The 21349-nt window shown below is 45.1% G+C and overlaps 1 protein-coding gene across 2 annotated transcripts in view; it reads left to right on the forward strand.

Annotated features, from left to right (window-relative positions):
* Nucleotides 1-21349, forward strand: part of CPXM2 (carboxypeptidase X, M14 family member 2) — a 128554-nt gene that overhangs the window by 14913 nt on the left and 92292 nt on the right. For both annotated transcript variants that reach the window (XM_057531229.1, XM_057531228.1), the window contains exon 3: nt 16097-16206. In XM_057531229.1, the coding sequence (XP_057387212.1) occupies nt 16097-16206 (110 nt within the window). The remainder of the gene's footprint in view (nt 1-16096; nt 16207-21349) is intronic.

Here is a 21349-nt window from a genome sequence, read left to right on the forward strand (position 1 = left end):
TCATTTAGCAGCTAATATATTACAGTGAACGTATGATGAGGCTCAAGGCCCACTGGAAGTCGAATCTTCTGGGCCCAGTGGAAGTCGAATCTTCTGGGCCCACTGGAAGTCAAATCTTCGGCCATCTTGGACCTAGTTGGTTCTAACTAGTTTTTGTCTTGTCCCCAATGGCTATGTCATTCTTTTAAAGGTTGTGCCCAGCCCCCTTCCCTCCTGTTTCAGACTCACCCTGAGGGAATCTTAGCTTTAAGGGAGAGATTATGTACATGGCTGTCACCGTGACTAAGGATCAGTGTCAGCTGTGGCGAGTCTCCAGAATACATCTTGGATATTGTTCTATAATAGCATATGCAGTGGTTGAATTATTGGTGTAGTTCTTCCCATCTCCCTATATGTACAGCCTTTGCCATGTGACTTCTCAGTTCCCTTCACAAAAGGTGAAAGCCCCTTGACTTTGGGCTGGTCCATGTGCCTAGGTGAGGCCAGTAGAATAAGGTGGACTGACAAGGTGCCAGTTCTGTGCTGAGGGACTTTGTTTGTTTCCATTTGCTCCTTGCACCCTGCCATCTCCGTGAGAAGAATGCGTGCATCTAGACCACTGGTCCAAGGAGCCTGGGAGATGAGTGAAGCAGATATGGGCCCAGTCTGCAGCTTGGAGCCACCAGCTGAGCCCAGCTGATCTGTAGACAACTAAGGAATAAGTGCCACTGAGAGTCTGTGGTGGTTTGTTACACAGCAATAGCTGACAAATACGGTGAAGATGAAAACCCTCATTTTTTAAAAAGTTGCATCGTGTTCTGTAGAATGGATGTTCTATAATTTATTTAACCTCTTAAGAGAAGGACATTTAGGTTGTTTCCAATATTTTGCTGCTATAAAGAGTATCGCAGTGAACTTAGCATATATCCTGTCAGTTACCATGCATTGGTTGCAGAATAACCCCCTGCTTGCCATTCAGAGCCCACCGTGATTTGACTTATTTCTGGCCTCTGCCTCCCTTTTTTTTTTTCCAACCAGACAGGAGCTTGTTTCTCAGACATGCCCTGTGCTGAAAGCTCACTCACATGTTTCCTCCGAAGGGAACTGGGCAAGCGTCTCAGTTGGTGATGCAGAGGCAGCTTTGGGGTCCGGCTCTACCCTCGCTGGCTGTGATGCTCCGGGCAAGTTACTGTCTCTATGACTCAGTTTCCTCCTCTGTAAAGAGGGGATAATATGTCTTTTATAGGGTTTTGTGGAGATGAAATAATGTGTGTCGAGTGGAGTGTACACAGTAAGCTGTCAGCAAACATAAGCTCTGATTTTTATTTGCTGTCTTGGGACTTTTCATGCCTTAGTTATAGGAGTTGGCAGATATTTTTAAAGGATCAAATCGTAAATATTACACGCCTTATGGGCCAACAAGCAAAGTTGAGCATATTATGTTGGTACTTAAATAAACATTAAAAAAAGTAAAAACGGTTCTTATCTCATGGGCCGTACAGACACAGATGGTGGGCTGGGTTTGGCCCTCACTTGGGCTGTAGCTTGCTGGCTTCTGCCTTAGAACTTGATGGTTCTGTTGTAGCTTGCTGGCTTCTGCCTTAGAACTTGATGGTTCTGCTGTAGCTTGCTGGCTTGTGCCTTAGAACTTGATGGTTCTGCCTTAGAACTTGATGGTTCTGCTGTAGCTTGCTGGATTCTGCCTTAGAACTTGATGGTTCTGCCTTAGAACTTGATGGTTCTGCTGTAGCTTGCTGGATTCTGCTTTAGAACTTGATGGTTCTGCCTTAGAACTTGATGGTTCTGCCTTAGAACTTGATGGTTCTCTTGGAAGCCTGCCCTGATCACCTGTCTTTTGCTTTCCTGCATCTCTCCCTCGTGCTCCTGGCCCTCTCCTCTCTCCCATCACAGTGATTCCTGTGTGTGGCTCTTCTGACATGGGAGGCTGTGAATGTTTATAAGCAGGCTCCCTGTCTGATTCACCTCAGGAAATGCGCAGCATCGGTAGCAGCGGCACTTGACCAGAGTAACAAACCTGTTTATCGCGCACCCGCGCTGTGTCGGCACTAGTGTTCTGGGGTAGAGATCAGGTGTTCCATGTGTGTTGAAGTGGATTCTCCATGGGCCAGATCAGCAGGACTGGCCCTCCACAGGAAGTGCTCTTTGACCTGTAGGAAAGAAGCTTGATTTCCTGCCATCATGGAAATAGGGTGGTTTCCCAAAGCAGTACATGTCGGTGAATGGCGTGCCCTCAGCACTCTGCCTCGTGTTGGGTTGGGTGAGATTTGAGGCCTCTAGCAGGTACGGTGCTTGGGGATTGACCTACCTTGTGTGTGTGTGTGTGTGTGTGTGTGTGTGTGTGATACTTGAGGGTTTTCCTTTGTATCACAGACAGTTTGGCTTTTCATCCAAGCCCTTGCTGTGAGCCTTGCCCTTTGTTGCAGGGCCAGATGGCTCTCGGAGGCTCAGCTTGGTCGTCCCCCAGATGTCTGGCACAGCTGTGGAGGGCGGTAGAGTGAGTCCCAGATTCCTGATTTGGGAGGAGACGGGGCCGACATGGTCTCAGCTGCCCTGGAAGACGCTGTGATAAAGGATCACATCTGTATTTCGGATTCCTTTGGAAGTGAGACGGGAAGCAAGGGGTGGCAATTGGGACAGAATCAGACCACCCTCTTGGACAAGCCTTGGTTGGGAAGCCTGAAAGATGTGGACACTGGAAAACCCAGGGCTCCTCCATCCCTGCTACTTCTTCCACTTTCAGCTCCATCTCAAACATGTCTAAAAAGTTCTTCAATCTCTAAAATGAAACCTGTGTGCCCTGAGGTTTTTCTAGCCTCTTGCACTTTGGAGAGATTTATTTTTTCCTCCAGTGGTTTTGCCGTGGCGGGGTCTTCACTGGGTCAGATCAGGGGCCCTGGGCTCGCGCTCTCTGCAGTTGACAGCACACTGAGTGTGTTGATTGACACCGTGTGGGCAGCCCAGGGCCATGGGCTTCAGAAGCCTCAGTCTGAAACCAGAGCCACAGTGGACTTGCCGGCCTAGAAATACCTCCCAGACAAGGGGTCAGGGAACAGAGCTCTGATGTGTCAGTAGCACTGGTTTGGTGGCACTAAAAGGTTCCATTCCTTTCTATCACCCAGTTGACCCCAGCTGTGGTTCTGGGTGACCAAGATCACACTAGTCCATCATTGGAGGAGGGATTCTAGTACTGCAGCTCCTGTGAATCCTCATGACAGAGGCCAGCACATGTGCTCTTGTCGCTCTTGGAGTTTTGTTCTTGTGACACTGTCAGCCTTCATTCCACCTTCTCAAAACTTCTGTGTGAGACCGTCTTTATTCTACATTGCTGACTCTGGATGGATTTAGCAGAAAACCCAATTCACCTTGTCACCTGCTAAAACTTAAAAAAAAAGAAATTTAACCCACTTGAAGTGGAAGTTGTTTTAAAATTGATTTCTTTACTGCTTTATTAGACATTTTGAACTGTGAAAATAGTGAATGCGCTTTGTAGAATATTTGGAAGATACAGAAAAATGCAAAGAAGAAGATGAAAGGAATCCACAGTCTTATCTTCCAGAGATAACCATGGTCAACATTTTGGAGTGTGTCTCTCCAATCTTTCCTCTCCGTGTGTATGTGTGTGTGTGTGTGTGTGTACAAGAACAACATTACAGGTATGTGTGTAGATCACACACACGCTTTTTGCAAAATTGAACTAGTCTTATTTTGTGACCTTCTATTCTCATTTAATATGCTGTTACTTTCTCATCATAAAATATTCTTTTACAACATTACGTAACATTATTTTCCATTTTATGATGGTTTCCTGACTATTATTGTGTTTTTTAATGTTCACATTGTTTCCAGTTCTTCCCTGATGTGGGCAGTTCTGCCCTGCATCCCGGTGTCTGTGGCTTTGCTCACCTACTCCTTGAGCTTGTTTCCTTGAGGAGGAACTGCACAGATGTGATCCCTGTCCTCCAGAAAAGTTTATACCAACTTGTGCTTTTATCAGCTTTTACCCACTTTCTATTAGGGTTTGTGTGTGTGTGTGTGTGTGTGTGTGTGTGTTGATTTATAAGAGCTCTTTATATATGAAGGACAGGGCCCCTCTATTGATACATTGCAATACAGTGCAGTGAAGAACTCTGAAAGCAAACTGAGTGGAGATCAAAGCCCAGTCCTTGGCTCACTAGCTGTCTGACCTTGGGCATGATGTTTAACTTCTTTGTTCCTCAATTTTCTCAAATATAAAAGGGGGATAATACTTGAACATGCCCATAGGATTGGGATGAGTATTAAATAAGATGACTTGAGCGAAGCACTCACAACAGTGGCTGACACATGGTAAATGCTCAAAAAGGGTTACTATTACCTTATTAGGTCCCATTGAATGAGCTTCCTATCCGTCATTCACTGGGGCACTGGCCATCTTTCTTCTGATAGAGGCTGAGTTGGAAGACGTGTCTTGGCATGAGAACCAAATGGGTGCGAATGAACCCCAAAAGGTGCAGGCATCCCCACTCCCAGCTGTAGGAGGCTCTAGACCAGGGCATTGCTCCCCCGAGAGAAGTAGAGCCTGTGAGGAAAAGTGGAACCATGCTCCCCGAGGGCATCCTGCTTCCAAGAGGGAGGAGGGGAGGGCAGAGCTGAACTATACACACCATTTATCGGTGCCTGTGTACCAGTCAGACAGGTTACCCCAAGGGCAGAGTGAGTCAGGTGGCAGAGAGAGGTATGGAACTCCCCTCAGGAACATCCCTCCTCATGGAAGCCAGGAGCGAAGAAGTGTTCCCTTTAGCCTATGCCTACAAGTTTAAAATTGTTTCATCTTCCTGGAGAACTGTGGTTTTTTTTCCTATTGTGTATTGACTTTTTTTATGACTAATACTACTTTTTGACTTTAAAAAATCTATTTTATGTGACATTAAAGAAGCTATATAGCAATTTAAAAATTTTTGTTTAAGCTGGGATTATCTTTTATAAAGGCCTGAACCGTGTAGGAACATAGAATAATCTGTTCCTTGAAAGTGTGAAAGAACTAGGCTATAAATTCATCTGAGCTGGGCACTTTCCATAGAAGAATTTCTTTGATAATTCTTTACTTTCTTTCATGGTTCTTGATCTATCAGATTTTTTTATTCTTTTGAGTTCATATTGATAAATTTTATTTCTCAAGATATCATCACTCCATTAATATATTTTCTTTTTGAAACTTATTTGTTCATTTATTTTAGAGCAGTTTCACATTTACAGAAAAATGAGAGGAAAGTGCAGAATTCCCATATACCTCCCCTCCTGCTCTAGTTTCTACTATTAGTAACACCTTGCATTTGTGTGGTGCATTGAGTATTGATACCTTCTTATTAACTAAAGTCTATAGTTTTCATTAGTGTTCACTCTTTTTGTTGAACATTCTAAGGGTTTGGACGAAGATGTAATGACATGTATCTACCATGTATAATACAGAATAGTTTCACTGCCCTAAAAGTCTCCTGTGTTCATCCTATTCATTCCTCCTTCCCCCAAACCTCTGGCAACCACTGTCTCCAGATTTTGTCTTTTCCAAAGTGTCATATAGTTGGAGTCATACAGTATGTAGCCTTGAAAGACTGGTTTCTTTCACTTGGCAATTTACATTTAAGGTTCCTCCAGGTCTTTTCATGGTTTGCTTGAGAGCTCATTTCTTTTGCTCATGGAATCATATTCCATTAATGGCTGTACCACATACATTTGTTTATTTATTCATCTATTGAAGGACATCTCAGTTGCCCCCCAAATTTTGGCAGTTAAGAATAAAACTGCTATAAATATTCATGTGCAGGTTTTTGTGTGGGCATAAATTTTCAGCTCATTTGAGTAAATACCAGGGATCGTGACTGCTGGATCATATGATAAGAGTATGTTTAGTATTATAAGGAGTTGTGTCTCTTTTATAGTGCCCCATCCATCAAAAAAATTCAGTGTTACTTCTCTCCTTTTTTAAATTTGTTTTCAGTTTTTTTGTCCTTTTAATATTCTGATATCTTTACACATTTGTTACCCCATCACTGATGTGATTTTCTGCAGTAGTATTTCTGCTTGTACTGCTTTGTATTGAATATTTCCTACTTTTATTGTGAAATAAAACATACATATAGAAAAAGTCCATAAAATATATGTTCTGTTAACAAATAATTATAAAGCCGATCTCTATGTAACCATCACATGGTTCAAGAAGTAGAGCATCGTCAATCTCCCCATCACATCTTTATCCCTTCAGCTCTAGAGGTTGCCTCTATCCCAACTTTGTTAACATTTCCTTAGTTTTCTTTATAGTTTTACCACTTATGTTTGTATTTCTAAATGAGTTCTTTGGCCTGTTTTTGGAATTTATATAAGTGAAATTATACCGTGTGTATTCAGTCATGTCGTGTATCATTCTATCAGTGTTATACTTGTTTGGTTCATTCATTTTCATTCCATCATAGGAATACACAACAATTTCTTTATCCATTTTAATGGTGAAGGACATTTGACTTGTTTGCAGTTTCTATCTCATATGAAAAGTGCTGCCAATGAAAATTCTTGCACACACATCCTAGTGTCCACAGGCTTGAGTTTCTCCTGGTGTGTATACAGTTAGGCATGGAATGACTGGGTTCAACTTGACTGTTGAACAAATGCTCAGTTGTTTTCCTCCATGGCCATGGCATCCTAATTTCCCATCAGCATGGTGTGGGGCTGCCATGGCTTCGCATCCTGAACAACTGTTGTATGATCGGACTTTAATATTTTGCCAGTCTACTGGGTGTATAATGGTTAACTCATTGTGATTTCATTGACATTTGCTAATTGCTAATGAAGTTGAGCATCTTTTCATATATTTATTTGTCTTTTGGGGTGAAATTCCTGTTCAATGTTTTTCACATAAATTTATCCATTCTAAGTATGAGCTCTGACTTTATAGCGTTTGTAGCAAACATGTTCTTTGCTTCTGTGACTTAATTTTTGTTCCTATGGGCTCTTTTAATAAACAGAAATTCTTAATTATGTAGTCAAATATATCAGTCTTCTTTATGGTTGCTACTATTCGTGATTTCTTTAAGAAATTCCTTTTTAAAAAATCGTAAAGACATTTTATACTACTTTCTAATGCTTTCTGATTCCTTTTTTCTCTTTCTCATTTAGGTCTTTATATATTAGAATGGATTTTGTTTGTTTGTGATATGAGATTGAAGTTCAATTTAATTTTTTTTCTTGTAAGAACCCAGATGGAATAATAATTGTTTCCCCACTATTTTGCAGTGCTGCCCGTATGTGTTGGATATCGAGTGTCCATATATGCTTGGCTCTGTTTTCAGGCTCCCAGTTCTCTTCTTTATCATTAATTCATTTTTCTACCCGTACATAAAATATCTCACTCTCTTAATTATTATAGCTTTATGATAAATCTTGATATCTGATAGAGCAGAACTTTGTTCTTCTTCAAAAGTTTTGGTTATTATTGACCCACTGAAAGTGTGTGTGCGCACACACACATTTACACCATGTAGTCAATTCTTTACAGACTCTCCTGGAATTTTGATTAGAGTTGCATTAATTCCATAAAATCAATTAGGGGACAATTTACATATTTACATTGAGTTTTCTAATCCACGAACATGTATATCTCCGTATTTCTTAGATCTTTCAAAATATATCTCAATACATGGGCCTTGCACATTTTTAAATGGATTTATTCTTAGGTAATTGACATCCTGTGATGCTTTTAATTTCAGTTTTCTAATTCTCTTTTGCTAGTGTACAGGAGTACAGTTAATGTTTGAATGTTGATTTTATACCCAGCAACTTTGCTAAACTCTTATTAATTATAAATTTATTCATATATTAACTTGGATTTGGGTACAGAATCAATGTACACTAAATAATGACAGTTTTCTTTTTCCTTTCCATGTTTCAAGGCTTTTATTTATTTTTCCCTACTGCATTGGCAAAGAGCTTAGTTCAAAAATAATAGATCTTTCCTTGTAGGTTTTAATTCTGCCTTTGGATTTTTGGTTTTCTTGATGTTTGGCCTATCTTAAATATTTTCTATCTTTTTTTTCCAGCATATCCTTTTCATGGCAAGTAGAGGCCATGTCTCTTGCACTACACTTAGGGTGAACAACATTTTCCTGGTTATTACATCAAACCACATTATTTCTTTTGGAGTCTTTTGGATGGTGTACCTCTTTTAATGTTTTGTTCTTTACTCATCTTTGAATGAGTCAGATTTTCTCCCCTGGGGACAGTTTAAGCCTTTCCTCAGATCTACAGATGTTGACCAGGTCAACAGGCAAAACCCCCAGTACAGTTTCCACTTTCTAGCAGCCTTTTATCTTTTACGTATTTTTGCTCTTCTTAGGTGCGAACTCCTTCCCTCACTGCTGGTTCTTAGACACTGTGATCTGATGGGATTCATGGGGAGCTATAATCACCTTCATACGCGGTTATCAGTGTTCTTGTGCCCTCACTGTCAGACTGCCACACCTCCCCTACCTCCTGTCCAGTTGTGTTTTAAGAACTTCTGATCCAAACAGTTGTAGAAACTTGGCTGGGGGGAGAGGTGAGCACCCAGCCACCTCAGAAAGCCCCATCTAGGCTTTAGAGATAGATGTCCAATTTTCTAATTGCTGCAGACCCTGGGTTTCAAAATGGAGGCATTCAAGAGGGGTGAAGGGTTTTTCAGTCCCTCCTCTGGTCATCTCCATTTTTTTCCCCAACTGTCTCCATTGGACTCACATGGTGAGTGTTCTTCCACCTCTGGCGTTAGGTTGAAGCACTGTTGGCAGTCTTTACTTATCTGCCTCTTCATAGTTTTTTAGGATGAGTTTGGGAGAGGCTGCAAATCTTTAAGCTGGAGTTCCCCAAAGTCTATGATGCCTCCGTACAACTGGCGACTTTATGAATTACGGTAAATAACCCTGAACACATTATGAGAAGGTTGTCCCTTTTAAGATCCCTTAAAAAAGCTTTTTCTTTTTTTTTTTAAATAAATTTATTTATTTATTTGTTTGTTTTTTAGTTTTGGCTGTGTTGGGTCGTCGTTGCTGTGCGCCAGCTTTCTCTAGTTGCGGTGAGCAGGGGTTACTTTTCGTTGCGGTTTGTGGGCTTCTCACTCCGGTGGCTTCTCTTGTTGCGGAGCACGGGCTCTAGGCATGCAGGCTTCAGTAGTTGTGGCACGTGGGCTTAATAGTTGTGGCTTGCGGGTTCTAGAGTGCAGGCTCAGTAGTCGTGGCGCACGGGCTTAGTTGCTCTGCGGCATGTGGGATCTTCCCGGGCCAGGGCTCGAACCCATGTCCCTTGCATTGGCAGGCAGATTCTTTTTTTTTTTAAATAAATTTATTTATTTTTATTTATATATTTATTTTTGGCTGTGTTGGGTCTTCGTTTCTGTGCGAGGGCTTTCTCTAGTTGCGGCAAGCGGGGGCCACTCTTCATCACGGTGCGCGGGCCTTTCACTGTCGTGGCCTCTCTTGTTGCGGGGCACAGGCTCCAGACGCGTAGGCTCAGTAGTTGTGGCTCACGGGCCTAGTTGCTCCGCGGCATGTGGGATCTTCCCAGACCAGGGCTCGAACCCGTGTCCCCTGCATTGGCAGGCAGATTCCCAACCACTGCGCCACCAGGGAAGCCCAAAAATCTTTTTCTTTTGAAGTAATTATAGACCCACGGGAAATTGCAAACAAATGGGTCTTGTTCTCCCTTCAGTCTGCTTCCTCCAGTGCATTTTGGGTAACTGGTACAATAATAAAATCAGGCCATTGACATTGGTACAGTCCACAGAGCATGTTCGGACCCCACCAGTTATGCATGTGCGTGTATGGCTGTGCATGTGTGTGTGTACATGGTCCTACGCACGTATAGTTTCATGGAAATAAACACCACAGATACAGGACAGTTCCATCACCATAAGGCTTCCTGGTGCTACCCCTTTATAGCCACACCCTCCCTTCCTCAGTTGCTAACTTCTGGCAACCGCTCATCTTTGTCCTGTTTCTATAATTTTGTTTTTTAAGAATGTTAGGTAAATGGAATCATACAATATATAATTTTTTGAGATTGGCTTTATTCCCTCAGCATAGTTCTCTTTCACTCTTTCTGAGTTGGATAAATAGACTTAGTTTGGTATTAATATGATGTAGTAGTCAGGAAACGCTAAGCCTGTTAAAAATTATTAGTATTGAAGTGTGCCATGCATACAGAAAAGTCTAGAAATCATAAGGATATAACTTATTGGGTTGTCACCTACACCGCTCCCATATAATGTGAATGCACCATTATAACTGTCATTTTGACCAGAAACAGAGCATGACCAGAACCTCTGAGGCCTTCCTCCTGTTCCTGCTCACAGATAACCACTGTCAGAGATGATTTTTGCCTGTTTTGAGCCTATATTCATGGAATCATACATTGTATTCTCTTTGTGGCTGATTTCTTTCACTCAATATTATGTTCATGAGATTCATCCATGTTGTGTAGAGTTATGGCTCACTTATTTTCATTAGTTTATAGTTTCCTATTGCATGACTATCCCACAATTTATTCATTCTCATATTAGTGGACATTTGAATTGTTTTCAGTTTTTGGCTATTACATATAGTTCTGCTAGGATCATTCTTGCATGAATCTTTTGGCATACGTATGAATGTTTTTCTGTTGCGTGTATACCTAGAAGTAGAATTGCTGGGTCATAGGGCGTGAGGATCTGTAGTAAATACTCCTAGAGAGTTTTCCAAATTGGTTGTACCAGTTAACACTTATGCCAGCAGTGTTGTTTCACTTCCTCACCAACATTTGATATTGTGTCTTTCTAGTTGTATTCGTATTCATGGGTATGTACTGGTATCTCACTGTGGTCTTACTTTGCATTTTCCTGAAAGCTAATGACTAATGTTTACTCACCATTAAGATACCTTTTTTTTCCGAATGCCTCTTCAGCTCTTTTGTCCATTGTTCTTCTTATTGATTTATAGGATGGTTTTTTGTTTGTTTGTTTGCTTTTCTTAAAAATATTGTGGATGTGAGTCCTTTGTTATTAATATGCATAGTAAATACCTTCTCACACTCTGGCTTACCTTTTCATTCTAGTAATTGTGTCTCTAGAGTAACAGATCTTCTTAAATTTAATATAGACCATTCATCAATATTTTCCTTTAGTACTTTTGTTTCACGTTTAAACTGTTTTTTTAACCTACCCCAAGATCATGAATATATTTTTCTATGTTATCTTCTAGTAATAAGATTTCTTTTGACATTAACATATTTCCATTGAAAATACTTGACTTAAATAAAAATTAAGTAATAGTAATCAATTAAGCAATAGTGCCTGGAAAAATTCATGGAGATGATAAGCAAGGGACTGAGGTTTGAGAAGTGCTATTTTGAACCAATTATTCCTTTTTTGGCTTTATAAGCGATATGTAAAGAACAGACTTAATTTTCCATGATGATGCAGACATAGTGATTATTAGTTATATTGGATTGTATTACAAATTCATTCATTCACGCGGGAAACACCGATTTGGGCTTTGGGACTTCAGTGATGGGAACTCATAGTTGCTGCCCTGGGACATTCACAGTGTGGTCTGTACTTTTCTTAGGTGGGGGTGGGTAGGATGAGAGGGGTGGGTGTTGAGGGACGAAGTCTCTGGAGGCTTTGCATGTGAGGCCACCACTGATCTGAGGTCGGAGCTTCTAGATTACACGAGGGTCTGGCAGGCTCCAGGCATGAGTGGCTTCCACCAGCGTGGGCTGATACCCAGCTCCCTGAGAGTTTCCTCTGCCTGACCCCCTGCGGCCTGGGAAAGATAATCCCAAGTTTGTGTAGCGTTACAGGTAAGGGACACCAGCCACCCAGGGTCTCAGAAGATTCACTTGGGAGCCTTAGACTAGGGCCTGGGCCCCTCTGCCGTCCCATGGATCAGAGTCTCTGGGGAGGGGGTCTAGGCATCTTTTTTTTTTTTTTCTCTCCAGAAGATTCCGATGTTGGGTCAGGGTGAGAACTGCCTGAAGGAGTCCAGAAGTGAGGGAGGAGCTTTCCAAGGGTGATTAGATAAGACTGGGATTAGCTCCTTTGCAAGACCCCAAGGGAGGCGTGCCCTCTGGGAAGCCAGCGACTTCTGAGACAGGCAGAGAGCCACTGCAAACACTCTCCAGTGCACCAGGAAGGGCCCTCACACTCGCTGATCCAAGGGAATGTCAAGTTCAGAAAGGCGAAGGAAAGAATGTTCTAAGACTTATTTGGTTTATAGGCGACCATGAAAGCCAAAGTTCAGGATGGCTGTGAGCTTGCCCCTGGCAGTGCTCTCGAGGTCCTGGAGAATTCTTTGCTCTGTTTCCAGCAGACTTCACAGCAGGCCAGAAGACCTTGGACTCTGAGCCCCCTTCTGCCAACTGGTGACCCCCGTCCCAGCCTCACTTCCTGTCTTCCCTGTGACCCCAAATGCCACCATGCAACTTGGCATTTGTACCACCCTGTTGAGTTTTCAGGTCAAAGGGAGGTGACGTAAAGACCGTGCCTGGGATTTTATGTCACACTTGATTTTCAAATTCTAACTCAGATACTTAGGAGCTGCTTAACTCTGTGTAAGCCTCTTTGAGTCTTTGTTTATGTGTAAAATGGGGATGGTAATGCCCATCACTCACGGTTCTTGTGAAGATTAAATGGCAAAGTGTCTTCAGAGGGTCTGGCTCATGGTAGTTGCTTGCATTGCTTCCCAAACCTTTTAAAATGATTCTCTTGACTCTCATAACAGCCTCCCCTGCAGACAGGTTTAGGGCATTGAGGGTGTCGGGGTTGATACTCCTGATTCAGAATTCCAGCTTACACACTCTAGTCTGACTGTGCTCCATAACTTATAGGTCACAAAATTAAATGCCATGAGCACTTCTGATTTGTTACAGAGCTGGTGTGCACATAGGGTAATTGATGGTAGTGAGAATAATAAATATATGCTATAGTGCTAATGTCCATTTTGTAAAGTGGCTGCAATGCAGAGAATGTTAGCCAGGGACAGATTTAACTAAACGTGTGTGTGCCTGTGTGCACTTGTCGAAGGGGAGGTGTGGAATGAGGCAGAGGGTCCCCTTTTCGCCCACGTCCTGGGAACAGAGCTCAGGCCTGGGAAGCAGGGCCCCACAGCACAGGGTGTTCTCAGGGGCCACGCTGCCTGGAAGAGAAAAGTCGAGTCATCTTTGACGACTGTCGCTCTTTCCTCCAGATTATGACACGTCTCCCATCTCTAATTAATATTTTCCTGAAGTGTTCTTTTCACACATTTTTGTTCATGTTCTCCTCACCCACATGCTTCTCAGGATTAGAGTCTTTTTCCTCTTTGAAATAACAAAAATGTGATTTGATGATAAAGGGTTTTGTTTGTTTTTGGAGGAGGAACAGGGAGCTGTCTCGAGGGCTGTTCAGGGGCGGCTGCTGGAACAGCTTGGCCCAGGAGCTGAGTCCTGGCTGAGTTACTGCCAGAGCCACCTCAGTGCAGCCTGGCTGGGGACTTAGAACACAGGGGAGGGGTGAAGAGCTGGGAATGAGCTTCCCATTGATTTCAAGCACTCTCTCAACCTAGTAATTATCTCCTCAATTGACATTATAATCTTGATCATAATACCAACATATCACGCTCCAGTAATGATGCCATCACTCTGCCTGGCCTTTTGACTTTCTGATTGTGGAGATTTAGATTAAGCTTTGAAACACTTGTGTCTCCTCCATTTATTTGATCCTCGAGGCAGCACCCCTGGCTTCCTCAGTAATATTTTCTAAAGATGGAGAAAGTCCTGCCTGTTGGGAGGTGGTATCATGACTGACTGCTCTCTGGACAGGGGCCGGATGTATATTTGAGAATTTAAAAGCACAGGAATTCTAGCTCCTTGCTTCACCTTCGCATTGCTTTTGGAGTTCTTTGGCAGGTAGAGTGCACGGGGCTCTTTTAGGGGGAGTCACTGCGCAGAGCACTCAGCTCTTATTGTACCATGTGGGGTGTGTGTGTGTGTGTGTGTGTGTGTGAGTGTGTGTGTGTCTGTGTGTGTGTGTCCGTGTGCGTGTGTCTGTGTGTGTGAGTGTGTGTGTGTGTGTGTGTGTGAGTGTGTGTGTGTCTGGCACGTTATTCCAGCAGTATTTTCAGCAAGAATCTGAGGTTATGATGGGAGTGGGGTAAATTTTCTAAGCAGTTGTCTGAAGATGCCCTTTTGACTGTTGACAGATAGTGGGTTCTAGATTCTCATTTCTTTCCCTCAGCCCTTGGATGCAGGAGTGGCCAGTGAGAAGCCTCGTGTTAGTGCGATTGTCTCTTATCTCCTGGAAGTCATGGCCAAGGCAGGAATTGTGGCTGGGGTGGGGCCACTTGTCTGCTTCCTACCCTCTCTGCCCTTCTGGAGTTCCTGTTTTGAAGATACGGAGGTTTCCTTGAGACGGCTGATTCATTCTGTGGGTTTTGTTAGGCTTACTGCCTTTGGGGCTATGGTAGCAGCAGTCCCCCACTGTGTCAAAGTCCAGGCGGCAGCTGAGTGGCTGAAGTTCCGCAGATGTCCCCTCAAGGACCAAGAGGTGGCCTCGAGAGCTGGCCAGGTTTCTTAATCATCCTGTGTCATTTTCTTTCCCATGTGGTATTGTTCTACACTGCGGGTGAGTCCAAGGATAAGTCCAAGGCAGCTTATTTTGCTTCTTTTGGACGGTGAGTAGACCTGCCAAAAATCTTGAGAATGATCACGAGGCCACCCGAAGCCTTCCGAATTCTGGGGCAGCCTCAGGCCGGTGCCAGTGGCACTGTCTCCCCCTCTCTTGTGCTCTTTACCACGCTGGGCACCGGTACCTCTGCTTCCCTGTGCTAGTACAGGCAGCCTCCCAGCAGATGTGGGCAGGGGAGAGCGTGGCATCATTTGAAAGCCTGGAGCTGAGAATCTGGAGACTGGGATCTGAGGCGTGGCTCTGCCGCTGGCAGGGACGCCTTGGGTGGTTCACCTCAAGTCTCGGGGCCTCGGTTTCCTCTTCTGAGAACTCAAGGGGAGGACTTGATGGCGTCTCAGGTCCTGGCAGGTCTGAATTCCTCTGGCTGCAGCACCTGGACAGACTTTCTACCTGGTGCCCACAGAGCATGCCCTGCGGCCACTGTTTTGCCAGGCTCCTCCAGCCTCCCAGGACCAGAAGGGCTTTTTCCCTGCAGGGGTTTGTTGTGGACGGACAGACACGCTCACGTCCCCGGGTATCCCGGGGATCCCCAGGGGCACTTCCATCTCAGCAGTGACCCACAGGGCTTTTAAAATTTGCCTCTGTTACATTAGGGATTTTTCACAGAAGTACATTTTGTTCACTTCTCCTCCCGAGTGTTTGTTTTCTTTCTCCAGGGCCAGATTTGAAGAAGATAGCATCACTTGGAGATTTCCAGCCCCGTGGTAGGGTGGGTGGTGAGAATAGCAGCCCAGGAGTCAGGAGGCCTGGGATCCAGCCCCAGGGCTGCTGTTAAAGCTCTTATCCGTAGGGACGATGGGCTGGATTGGGATGATGGCCAAGGCCCTGCCCAAGTGCCAGCGTCTTATTCCAGGGGCAGCTTGGACAAAACCGTGTTGAGTAGCCATTCTCAAAATTACCAGTTTTGCCAGGAATGGAAGACAAGAGTTTTTTTTGTTTGTTTGTTTGTGTTTTTCTGTTGCTCTGCTCATTAGTATTCACAATACAAAGGCAAGAGTTGCTGAAGCAAAATCAACAAGTTCTGATTAATTTGCAGAGCCTCAGCCATGGAATCGTTCTGAAATTTCTAACCAATAACTCTCCCTGGCTGAGTCACACTGTGGAAGGATCCTTAATTGGAAACAGCCTCAGACAGTAGCACGGACAGCGTCAGACAGAAGGAATATCAGGGCAAAAACACCCAGAAAGGAAATGCCGACAAGAAGGAAAACTGGCATAATGTCAACAGTTGAATCGACAGTGTTGGTCCGGAAACGCTGCGCATACCAGTGAGTGGGGCTGCAACGCCGAGCGGGAGTGCAGGGGAAAGACAGAGAAGCACGTGGCCAGATTTAGAAAAGCAGAAGTTCGTTTCTGTCAACATCTGTCCTTGTTTTTAATAAGCATTGTCCTTTCCAGGTTGCCCGCCTCTTGGTCTGGAAACCTTAAAAATCACAGACTTCCAGCTCCACGCGTCCACTTCGAAGCGCTACGGCCTGGGGGCGCATCGAGGGAGACTCAACATCCAGGTACAGGCGCCGGCGCCGTGGGAAGGATTCTGACGGCGGGGCCAGTTGCTCTGGCCACAGACACAGCGATGGTCCGTTGAGCTCGGGGCAGGCTCCGTGCCTGGCATTTAACACGAATTAGCTCTAATGCTCACGATGGGGAGGGCCTTGCTGCAGAATCCGCGTTTTAGAGAATGAGCCCTGAGACTCGGGATACGTGTCTTCTCCAGAGACTAGTTAGGAAAAAGGACGCTGCTGCTTCCTGGGCCCAGATCGGGTCACCTGCATGTGGTCGATCTGTGAGGAAAGGGCAGGAGAGAAGGCTGGACCGCTGCGGCCGTGGGCGGGCTGTGGCCTTTGTCCTCTCTCGCCTCCCTGCTGATGCTTCTCACCTCTGCCACACGTGCTTCTTCCAGGCTGTTCCGTGGCTCCTTCCGCTGTGTTCCGCCGGGTCAGACCCTTAGCGGTGCTCATCGTGTCTGGCCTCCCTCCCTGAGGCTCAAAGGCCTCCGTAACCTTGGCCCTCGGTGCTGTCAAGGTCCTGCTCCTGGAAGGTGGGCTCTTCCAGGCTCCCTCCGTGCGCCACGCGCTTCCTGGCTGCAGGCCTTTTCCCAAGCAGGTCCCCGGCCTGCAACGTCCCCTCCCTCCACTTTGCCCGAGCAGCGTAAACCCTGGTTCAGCCGTGACATCACGTCCTTGTGCTGCTCTCACAACTTGTCGTAAATGTAGCCACTTATGCAGCACAGGTTTATTCTCTTACAGTTCCGGAGGATAGATGGCTCGCTGGGCTCCAGTCGAGGTGTCGGCAGGGCTGTGTTCTTTCTGGAGGTTCTCAGGGAGAATCGTTTCTTACCCTGTTCCAGCTTCTAGAGGCGCCCACATTCCTTGTTCTTCTAAGCCAGCGATGGCAGGTTGAGACCTTCTCAGGCTGCCATCTCTCTGGTTCTCTCTTCTGCCTCCCTCTTCCGCTCTTAAGGACTCTTATGAGTACAGTGAGCCCACCTGGATAGTCCGGGACCATCTCCCCATCCCAAGCAACCTTAACTGCATCTGCAACCTTCATTCCCCTTTGTCACATAACTTCGAGTACTCACGGGTTCTAGGATTAGCACGTGACATCTTTGTTGGGAGGGGGATGTTTTTCTGCCAACCCATCTCGGGTGCCTTTTCCTTCCTGCTCTGGCTCCAGCTGACCCACCCCTTCTCAAGTTGGTATTTGATCCCATGCCATCCTATGTGGTTCTCCAAGAGTGTGGTTCCCTAATGTTTTAGTTTCTTTCCCCAACTGATCCATAACTGTGTGGTTTCCAAGCCCTTTGGCACATGCGCCGTCTCAGCCAGCCTCCGGGGAGGAAGGTAGTCCTTTCATGCTCACGATGTGGAGTCGTCAAGGCTGCAGTCAAGGCTCACAGCTTCCAAGCGGCACAGCTGACAACTCATTCCCCCAGCTGTCACTGTAAACGTGCTACGGGCGGCCGCTGTGCTGAGAACTGGACAAGAGTGGATGAGACCCCTTCCCAGGGAGCCCCTGGGCTCAGCAGGGGGACATCTGAGCAGAGCTCCGACTCCAAGCATCTCTTCGAAGCCTCCTCTTGACCGCATCAAATAGACTTTCAAACCACTCAACCATAACCACTTTTCAGTTCGGAAGAATTCAGGTAGAACGTTTTCAGAACGAACTTTCATGAAATCTGAAGTTGGTTTAAAAATATTTGTTCTTCTTTTTTAATAACAGCTGTTAAGAAACATTTGGATGTGTACAGCTGGACACTGTTTTACCAGAGGATGCACTCTCAAAGTGCAGACAGGAGTACCTGCTAATAATCCGAGTGCCTCTAGCATCTATCGTGGGCTGCAATCCTCCAAGTAAATAAAGTCAGACCTGAGCAGGGCTACATCCAAATGCCTGCAGGCCTGCTTCCTGCATTACTTAGTGGAGCTGTCATCTGATATCTTGGATTCTTTCTCTAGAAATGAAGTTATCCTTTATGAAAGAGGAAGTGTTCACATTTACCCACACTTCCGGTCAGAAATGGAGAGGCCCAGTTAGTCCTAAATATGTGGGGCAGGGGCAGAAGATGGGGGTCATGTGCTTCCAGTTGGGAATCCCATGGGCAGAGTGGACACGCCACATGCAGTCCAGTCAGGCAGGCTGAGTTCAGACCTTGACCTTGGCACATCTAGATTTTGGGACTTTTGGAACAATTATCTTACGTCTCTGAGCCTTAGTTGCCTCATCAGAAACATGGGAGTCCCAGGCACTCACAGGATTCCTTGAGCAGTGAAATTAGATGATTTATAATTTTAAAACATTTACTGGAATTTCTCACTCCTCTGCTTAAAGCGTTCGGTAGCTTTAAGGACACCCTTTGGTGGGTCCCACTTTCCAGAATCGGTGCCACGTGAAGCGTGATTCCACTGCCACAGGTGCCCCAAAATGCATCTTCCCACACATGCAGTTTAAACATAACTACATGTTGTCTCACATCTGAGTATTTGGTAGGCTTGTCAAGCTAATGGAATTTTATGTGTGAGAAACAGCAAGGTATTGGAATTAGAAACCGTATTTAAATGCATTTAGCGCAGGATGTGAGCGAGGTCAGTCCAGCCCTTTGCTGGTCAGGCTCTGCAGGCGTGATTGTGGTCCACCCAGAACTCAGGCTTGGCCTACTCCCTGGTCCTCCTGCTAACGAGCTGAGAGGCTTTAGGCAAGATGCTCACCTTTGCTAACTTCTTAGAACGTGAGGATCAAAAGGAGGAAGAAAGAGAGTCATCCTCAGTAATTCTCAAATGCCACGTTCGTGCCCATTAAAATCCATTCACTCACCTGACCACTGCAAAGTGCCCTTTATGTACCGGAACTGTACGGCCCTTACAGAGCCAAGAAGAAAAGCTCCTGTTTATTCCCTTTCCTCCAGATGCCTCAGTCTCCAGCAGAAGGAGAGCTGGAAGCAGCTCTGATAGTTACTGGTGCTGTGCTGAGTGCTTTACCTGCATTATTTCGTTTATTCCTTGGTGTGAGACAAGGACTATTATTATTATTACTTCTGTCTTATAGAAAACAGCTGCATGGATTGGTAGAGTAACTTTGTTAAGATTTCCCAGGAGAGGCAGGATGTGACTCCAAGCTGCTTTAAACCTGGAGCTGTTGCTCCAAACGACCCCATGAAACTGTCCCAAGCAACAGCTAAAGTGTTCTAGGCATCTCCGGATGATTATTAAACCATGTGCAAGTCTCTTTTCTGACGTTTATCTCACATTGATTTACTCATGGGTCACCCTCCCCAGGTCGTGTGAATCTTGTTTTTCTGAGATTCCCACACTGTTTCAGCACTGTGTCTGCGCATATGTATGTGCCTCCTAGATGTTCCTGGGGAGCTGCTGCAATGCCAAGGGCACCGTGGCCGCCTTGAAGTCTCCTCGAAGTGGATGGGGTTGGTGCGGGCAGGTTGGCCGTCTTGGTGTTTTGTTATTGCAGATTTGCTCGTATGTGATTGGCAAGGATGGGATGATATCATTGTGACACGGAAGTAGTGTTGGTTCACGTGCCATTTTTGCCAGTACATCAGCGTTCTGTGGGAGCAGGCAGCAGCCCTGACCCCGGGGGACCAGCAACACAGCTGCGGGCAGAAGCCTCCGAAGAACTCAGTCCTGTCCATGGGGCATGTCACTCTGCAGTGCTCTGGCTCAGGGTGGCCATGTGCCCTGTCCTAGGATGCTTACCGCTCAGGTCCTTTGCCCATTTGCTCACAACCCAGCAGCTTCCAATCTTCCTTACACCCTGATTTTTGTTGTTGTGTTCTTCTGATTATAGAGCTGCATAGATTTTGAACCTTATTTTTCCTGTGAACGTGGATTTTATAAGTGCAAGATTTTGCAGACGATGAGCATTTACTGAATTGCATTTGCCACGTTATAGCAGAAACACCTGTCTCGGTGTTAGTCCATTGGAGGCTGCTATAAAAGAACGCCATAGACTGGGTGGCTTATGAGCAACACAGATTTATTTCTCACAGTTCTGGTGGCTGGAAAGTCCAAGATCAAGGTGCTGGCTGATTCGGAGTCTGGTGAGGGCCTGCTTCCTGGTTCATAGATGACTATCTTCTCCTTTGTCCTCACGTGGTGGAAGGGGTGAGGGAGCTCTGCCGGGTCTCTTTTATAAGAGCATTAATCTCATTCAAGAGGGCTCCACCCTCGTAACCTAATCACCTCCCAAAGGCCCCACATCCTAACACCATCACCTTGGAGATTAGGTTTCAACCTATGAATACTGAGGGGACACAAGTATTCAGTCTATAGCATTCTCTTGTCCTCATTTTAAGCATAAGACTTTGAAAGACTAAAAGCACCTTATGACTCAACTTATAACTTCTCTTTTTTGCAAGTGGAGTTTTGCTTGTGTCAATTTAATAATATCAGCTTGGAGGAGAAGCCCTGGTTTACGTTTCTTCGGTACACTGGCACAAGAGAGATCTTCAGGAATTCAAGGGAGAGATCCAGTTCAACAGGGTAGCAAAGGTTTGTCCTCTCACCTAGGATTATTCTGCCAGTGTGCCCAGGATCCTTTTATACTAACTCACTTGTGAGGCTGTGATCGCATTTATAAACTATCATTGGCTTCTTCTGCTCTGGGACCAGTCACAGGCAGCTTGGAAATGAACATTCCAGGTCTCAGAGAGAAAGTTTCAGTAATGACCTCTAAAATCACACTCGGAGCGTTTGCCTTTGATTGGTTTTCGGAGGTACTCGTGTATTCAGGTGGGTCATTTACCGGCAGCTCATCTCCTGTCCCAGCAGAATCCTCTAAGGACCCTGAGAGATTTTCCGTGGCTCATAAACTCAGCAAGGTGGAGTCAGAGACAGAGCTACTCTCTGAGTGATTTATCCCACCACCATTGTGATGTTGGATGCTCTCTTAGCTGCAAAGCTTGAGCAGCTTATAGCAGCACTTGCCATTTCAAAGGGCTGGGTTTCGATTTCATTCTTAAGACTCTAAAGTTATGGTAAGTATAAGCCTGACATGTGATCAGAAGAAATGAAACACTGAGAGCCTGGCCAGACCTCAGGATGTCACCGTGATTCCTGCCTATCATCGGGAATGTGAGAGAGTTGATATTCTGATCAGAGTTTTAAAGAAAGAGCTGGTGTTTTGAGGTTGCAAGAA

The sequence above is a fragment of the Balaenoptera acutorostrata genome, chromosome 16 (assembly GCF_949987535.1).
Source record: "Balaenoptera acutorostrata chromosome 16, mBalAcu1.1, whole genome shotgun sequence".
NCBI lineage: Eukaryota > Metazoa > Chordata > Mammalia > Artiodactyla > Balaenopteridae > Balaenoptera > Balaenoptera acutorostrata.